General features: G+C 42.5%; 2 protein-coding genes across 2 annotated transcripts in view; one reads left to right on the forward strand and one right to left on the reverse strand.

Moving 5' to 3' along the window:
• Positions 1–1,813, forward strand: part of baiap2l1b (BAR/IMD domain containing adaptor protein 2 like 1b) — a 28,940-nt gene extending 27,127 nt beyond the window's left edge. Inside the window, exons 13-14 of the mRNA XM_017421988.3 lie at positions 966–1,012; positions 1,096–1,813. Of these exons, the coding sequence (XP_017277477.1) occupies positions 966–1,012; positions 1,096–1,168 (120 nt within the window). The 3' untranslated portion in view covers positions 1,169–1,813. The remainder of the gene's footprint in view (positions 1–965; positions 1,013–1,095) is intronic.
• Positions 1,814–2,090: 277 nt separating this feature from the next.
• The window catches only part of bri3 (brain protein I3), a 5,464-nt gene continuing 255 nt past the window's right edge, over positions 2,091–7,299 (reverse strand). The window contains exons 2-4 of the mRNA XM_017421765.3: positions 6,907–7,113; positions 5,906–6,014; positions 2,091–3,188 (exon numbers count right to left, since the gene is read on the reverse strand). Coding sequence (XP_017277254.1) covers positions 3,056–3,188; positions 5,906–6,014; positions 6,907–7,051 — 387 coding nt within the window. The 5' untranslated portion in view covers positions 7,052–7,113 and the 3' untranslated portion in view covers positions 2,091–3,055. The remainder of the gene's footprint in view (positions 3,189–5,905; positions 6,015–6,906; positions 7,114–7,299) is intronic.

Genomic DNA, 7,299 nt, shown 5'->3' on the forward strand with positions numbered 1-7,299 from the left:
GGGGGGGGGGGGGGGAGTGATTAAAAGCTCATGTCTGGGAGCTGCTATTCAAAGCAAAACAAGCAAATTAGAGTTCCAGCTTAAATGAACACATTCACCGTCTTTCCAGTCACGGTTGTTGTAAATTTAAATATTATTTAAAGATGCTAAACGGGTGTTAAACAGCCCTGATCCTGGGGGACCGAACAGAACTGGAGTTCAAACATCTGTACCTCTGTCCACTTCTGACATCTTGTGGACACCTTTAGGTACTGCAGGCAGCTGACGGGACGTGTCCAACGATCAGGCTGCTTTTGTGAGAAAAATGATTGATTTGTGTCCTCTGCAGGTTAAGCTTTAAAAGGGTCCAAACCTATACTTTTAGTCACTACTGATTTTATACAAGACTTGTTATAAACAAACCCAAAGCTGAGTTTATTTATAGGATCTGCAGATTCTCACCTGTATAGTTACAAACACTACAGATTTTGTTGATTGTCTGGGAGGTCTTTAGCTTTTTTATTTTACTTTTCTGTTATCTTTGAAAGGTACAATTAGTTTTAAATGCTGTACAAACCTGTACCAGCTCTTTATTCCTCAGTAAAAGTAGTTTTTGCTCTTATGGCATCAATCAAACGTGCCTAGATTTGCCTTTAAATACGCAAAAAGAACTGACTGAAATGAGGTTGTTGTTCTGGCTTTAAGCAAACATGGTGACGTCCCCGGTGGTTAACTTTGCCCCACTCAGAGTGCTTCTTCATGCACTGTGGCAGAAACTTGTTGCAGGAAAAAACAGACTCGAATTTCCAGAAGCTCCAGGTCCCACGTGTTGTTTTGTCATTTGACACAGCAGGTTTACCTTCAACTTTGTCAAATCCATTCATTCACGTTGTGAAGTCCTTGATCAGAACAGCTGTGTGTTGGATTGAAATGAACGTGACGCTCCTGTGATTCGGATCTGATGAGCGTTTTGTTTTTCTCCACAGGCGGTCCAGTCGAACGGCGTCTCGAGACCTACTCACGCTTACCTCGCGTAGGTCACACGCTCGCATCGTTTCTTCCCTCTCACCCAGACGCGCATTAATCCTTCAGCTCTTCTTTTTTTTTTCCCCACAGCGGAGGGAACCCATTCTCAACGATCAGGCTTCGCCCGACTGTCACCAACGATCGCTCTGCGCCGGTCATCTGATCCTCCTCAGATCCCATCCGACTCGTGTAGCTCAGCAGCTACATCTGGACCACAGCCGAGGAATTTAATAAAAATAATAATAGGCCATTAAAATTAGGATCACCTTACTGCTATAATAAAACAAGTATTTTGGGAGCATTTTATTTCCTGAACACATATTTATGATCGATATATATTTTCTATTTTAATCCGTCTGTGTCGTGGTGAGACTGAAACCAGTCTTACCTGCACTTGTGAAGTCTAGCTGAATAAAACTGGTCAAATATCTGAATGTATTTATGATGTTGCTTCTTTGACTATAGGATTTATTTTTTCCCATGGCCATAGGACAGCAGGACATGAACATTTCACCTTTCCGTCCTCGTGCGTCCACTCGCTGTTGAAGGTGATTGCTTGGAGGAAAAAGGATGTCAACAAACATGTCCAAAAAAAGGCACAATTTTTAATTTTTGCCCTAATGTATATACCTAAGATAATTTTTTTTTTGTAACGTGCCTTAACACCAACATGCTGTAACACAGATTGAACTTGTCTTCACCTCATCCTTCCACCGGCTGTGCAGTTGTACGATTTGTCTTCATCCCTCATTACCACCTTTAATATCATTTGCTATGTAAAGAATAAAGATTTATTTCTTCAGATTGATGTTTTAAGTCACTTTGGCTCATCACTGATGGCAAGATTTAAGTCTGCAGTGTTAGCAAAATATCAGGAACTCCTGGGCAGATTTGAATGAAACTTATCTCCAAACAACCCAAATCAAGATGGAGGCCTCAGCTAATCTAAAATGTCTCCAACTCTACAGCTATTGAGCTGAATTTTGGTGTGGTAGTAGCTGAGAGTCATTCACATCTTCACCTAAAACAAAGGAATGTCACGCCTTTAAGTCTACATTGTGTTAATTAAAAGAAAAGAGAAGCAGTGAGTAGCATTATGTTTTAATTACAGTAAGTTACATTTATAAAAAGTAAGAATCTCAATCATAAGAGCGTGCGTAGTGTGTTCTCTAAAGCAAGACTATTTCGAATCCCTCCCACCTGGTCGGGTCTTGAACAGACTGAAAAACGTCCTGCTGTGGAAGACGATGGTTACGAACACGAGGGACGAAGACATTCTCCATAGTCTGGGCTGGGAGGAAGCTGATTTGTCACAGAGAGTACGGAGATAAAAACCTTGAGATTACACACGCCGCCGTCGAGAGGCTTCAGCTGAAGCTCTGCTCTGCCGCCAGAGTCTCCTCTCAAAAAGTCCAACAGCGGGGCTGTGAAAGTCAAGGGCGTTTCAGATTGTATGTACCTGAGGTCTGCATTGGCCCTGGAAAAACAACCCAGCAGAATCATCATCGTCGTCGTCAAAATGTCAGTGCAAATATGGCCCCAAGAAATAACAAAATAAACAACAAACAAAAAGACGCTTCGTCCACTTCTGAATGAGTCCACTGTTCCAGTCGAAGCAGATCACGTCCAAGACTTTGCATTTCCAGAACGTAAAAAGCTAATTAATCAGTGATATGAGTATGATGTCACCGAGCACAATGGTAACTGAAAGCAAAGTGTGCAAAAGAGAAAATATACTAATGGCCTTGGGTGAAGGAATCTTATCAGATCCACAAACAACTCAACAAAACTTACAGAAAGAGCAAAAAGACTGATGATCACTCAGCATGTAGTGAAGGCACTGACACCAGCTGGACTCACGTGTGCTAGAAAATATCCTCAACTCCAACATGAAAATAGATTTCTAACATCTAAATTTATGGCAAAAGAATCTATATGATTTGTTGTACGGAAAACGCAGGATTATATTTGTGTGTGTGTGTGTGTGTGTGTGTGTGTGTGTGTGTAAATGGGAGAAAAAAAAAAAATAAAGAGCTGTAGTTTGGTCCCTCTAGCCGAAGGTGGCGCCACAGTTGGGACACCTCCTCTGGCGCATGGCGAAGCAGAAGAGGACGCCCAGGGGGAAGAAGAAGATGGCACACAGGATACCCAGGCAGGTGAAGTCGTCCTCCAGGACGCCCACTCTGTTACAGAATAAGAAACCAGGAATAATTAGCAAACACGCACCGGAAAATTTAAATATACTGAAAAGACAATACAGGATTTGTAAAGCTACACAAGTCATCATGGACATAAAAAAATAACTCTGAATCAGCTTTAAAATGTCAAAAATCTGTTTTCTTGATGTTAAATCTTTGCTCCCACTTTAAGAGTCAGAGGAGTTGCTGCTCGGTGCCGTTTGTCCTAGCAGAGTTGCCGTAGCTTCCTGAAACACGTTGAAACACGTTTTCATATAATCTTCATCTTTTCTTCACTGAACCCTGAAGATGTCCTGGAATAAGACAGCATGACTCTCTTTATGAAAGACAATGAAACACCTGATTTGTGGACAAATTTCCAGCAATAAACATGATGCTAATTGCGTTAGCTGTTCTTTGGAGTTTTCAATGTTAAGTTAGCATCTATGCTAATTGTTGTCCAGCAGCCTGTGATTAATAGGTTATTTTTGACATATGTTAGTGTCCACTTTTGATTAGGCTTGAAAAAGTATTAAACTATAACTAATTTTGTAAAATAAAATCATAGTTATTTAGGTTTTAAGTTAATTAAAATGCAGCAAACCGAGCTGGCTCTGTTTGGAGTAGCCTTTAACTCGTCAAACTGGTGTCATCCAAAGAGCCATCTACAGCAGGTAAGATATTAATTGCTCACAACCTTTTGCGCAAACATCTGAAGCACCCCTTTAGGATTCAAAGCTATTCTACTACTGATTTTATTCAAACCACGACAGTGTCTTTATAGAAAACAGGACGTGTGACACGAACGAGCTAAACTTCAAAAACAAGAAAAGGAACTGCGAGGACACGAAGCAGGTCGTTTTGAGCGGCTTTAATCCACAGTTAGGGTAAACAAAGCGCGAACTGCGGTCTCGTGACTGCACCACACCGAGCAGTGTGACGGGAGGAAACAATACATTCAGAAGACACAGGAAGTAAAAATAAATAAAAACCTACTCTACATTAGAAATAAGAATGTTCTACCAGGTAAAATAAAGCTCACTGTGTGTTTTGGTTCTACTCCATGTCACTTTCTGAGCGTTTGCCTTTTGTGCACAAGACATTTGGTGCCAGGAGAGTCGGGGGCTCCGACTAAAGCCTGGGCAGCATTTTCTGACTCTCCTCAAAGTTTTCCAGACTGCAGGTGAGCCAAACATACAGGGCTGTTTGCTCTACTGTTATCTCAGGGTCACACAGGAAGCTCCTCTGTTCTGCAAGCAAATATAAATCCAGAGGACATCCAGCCTTTGCAGTTCTGGCTCTTAAAGCGTGGAATGAGTTTCCGCTGCAGGTTAGGCAGGATCCATCTCCGGCCATTTTTAAAACTCGTTTAAAAACACACTTTTTACCTTGGCCTTCAACCCCGAGTGAGTCATCGTCTGTGTCTTAATCTTTACCTTTTTTTTTTTTTTTAACTTGTACTAATTAAATAATTTTCTGTAGCTCCTTTTTTCCTTGCTGTTGTTGTTTCATTTCTTTTCTCTTTTATACCATTTTGTACAGCACCTTGGTCAGCTGTTACGTTGTTTTTAAGAGCTTTAGAAATAAAAGTGGCATGGTATGGTAAAGAGCATCGGAGGGAAGATGAATAACTATGTTGTCTCCACTGTGAAGTTTCTCTTTGTTTATTGGCAAGGCATCAACTGTTTCAGTTCATTAGAAACCTGAGCTACGCTGCCTCCTTTCATGATGGGATTTAACCACACAAACCCTCGTGACGACAAAGAAACTAAAAATAAAAACCTACTCAGCAAGTCCCACGAAAAAAAAATAAAAATGTTTTTTTACATTTTATTCCGTCGTTCCAACGGGAAGGAAGTAAACCTAATCGACGGGAAGCGCTGCCTGCAGGCACCTTTGGCCCTGTCACATGTCTGATCCGATGTCAGCTGACTGACAGGATGTCGACTCACCGCAGTGAAACCGATGTGAAACTTCCAAAACTGAAAGTTGTCTTGGCTCGCCTTATCTTTACTGATAGCAGGGGAGCAGAAACGGGAGAGGAAAAAAGCAAAACAAACACACAGGCCAACCACAAACACTGACACATGAACTAAAACCGAATATGCTGGCCACAAAGACTTGGGCTTCATAACGGAGCGTGGAGCGCTCAGGAGCTTTGTGTGGGAACGGTTTATAGGATTTAAGATATTTGTTCTTGTTGTCAGCGGTCTGACCACTTCCACACACTCTCTGCCATTTCAGCCATTCAGAAATCAATATGTTCAGCTCAGTTAGGTACAATGACCTTTTGTTTTTGCAACTTCTTTTAAAAGTAGTTTTCTTTTTTAAAAACATTTTCACCGCAGATAAACACAAAACTTCGTTCTCTTTGAAATCTGCTTCAGCATACATGCTCTACTTTTGTCTTCTTAGGCTACCATTCTGCTCCTCTTACCTTGCCTTTTACTACTTTTAGCTTCTAGCAAGCCTCCAACTTAACCTACGTTAAGATAGCCCTTCGCTACTATGGGCTAGCCTTTTTATACCTTTAGCTTCTAGCTTGCCTTTTGCTACCTTTACCTTTAAGTTATGGTCTTGCTACTTCTGACATTTAGCTAGCGCTCTGCTTTTTTTCAGCTTTAACAAGTCCGTTTCAGCATCTTTGGCAAAGCCACCCAGAGATTTCACACTACATTTTCTCAAAGTTGAGCCCTCATGTGTGTGTGTGTGTGTGTAGTCACCTGCAGGCGGGGCAGCCTCCCACCACCACTACAGAGGGCTGGATGATGGTGTACGACCCTGCGATGGGCGGCTGGGAAATAGCGGGGCCCATCTGAGCGGATGGGAAACCTGCAGGTTGAGGGAGAAAAAAAAAAAGGGCAGCATAAGTTTTTATATAACGCCAGGAGGTGTATACAAAATATTCCTTTAATGCGGTGTAAATAGCCGGGTCTCCGATTAGGGCAGGCGTATTACATAATTACAAGCATCAATCTCAATGATAAACACAGATCAGGTGCTTGAAATGTAGCATCTAACAATCATGGTACTATAAACAGAGCAGGGCTGGCCAGAGTCAAAGAATAGGAGCTGTGAGTGTTAGTGGGACAGCTGGGGACTCAGTTCAGAGACTTTATTTTTATTTTTAGACTTGTATACATCTGCAGCTCTGAGTGTGCAATGCAGGGAACTTTGATCAGATTTACTGTAAAAAAAAAAAAAAAAAAAAAACCCACACAGACACTTCTGAGGCCTGAGGGTGGTTAGATCCACCAAAAAGGGAAGAGGCTGTCTGCCTCAGAGAACAGGAAATTTCACCGAGTTACAAGAAATGAATGCGGACATTAAAAAAAAGCCACCGCGCACTTCCTGTTCGTACAGTCAGTCAGGTGACTTGTGATCGCGAAGAGGACACAAAAATCAGAATTACATGACGATTTTTTACGTTTCCTGCCAGGCAACAAACATGCCTTGTTTGAAAAATATACAGCTTGTTTTCATCCGACACACTGCGCATGCGGAGCTTTGAAGCGCTTAATAATGAAAATAGTTCACTTTTATATGTAATAGTAGTATAAAGTTTATCTGAAGGTAAACAGCTTGAGCTAAATTAAAGCCCTTTATTGATTTTATTTTAAAAGAAAGGAAAAGAATGCGGGGAAGGAGCGCGTGCTCTCGTCCCGCCAGGTGAGTTAACTTTCCGTGAGACGTTCGGGGTCCTGTCGGAAACGGGGCTACTTGCCTTGGCCTGCGGGGTAGTGGTAGGGCGGCGGGGCCGACGGGGGGATGGCGCCGTAGCCATGCTGTTGCGGGCCGTACTCCTGCGCCCCCGGGACTGCGTTGTAGGCGGGAGGTCCGTCCTGAAGAAGGGGTTTGTTGTCCACCATGTCACCCGGAGGAGTAACGCGTCCTCAGCTCGTCTCTTCTGCCGCTCGTAAATCTTTTGAAACTGAATTTTAAAAAATAAAACAATAGTAATGTTTATTAATAGCAGTAAAGCGGACTGCTTAACTTTTGTTGCTCGGAAAGCAGCGCGACGCTGGCCGAGGCGCTGTGGCGGATAAAAGCGACGGAAAAACGCTGCGCAAAAAAGGAAACTTCGTCCCTCTCCATGCGCCAAGTTTCCCCCCCCCCC

Source organism: Kryptolebias marmoratus, linkage group LG12 (genome assembly GCF_001649575.2).
Source record: "Kryptolebias marmoratus isolate JLee-2015 linkage group LG12, ASM164957v2, whole genome shotgun sequence".
Classification (NCBI taxonomy): domain Eukaryota; kingdom Metazoa; phylum Chordata; class Actinopteri; order Cyprinodontiformes; family Rivulidae; genus Kryptolebias; species Kryptolebias marmoratus.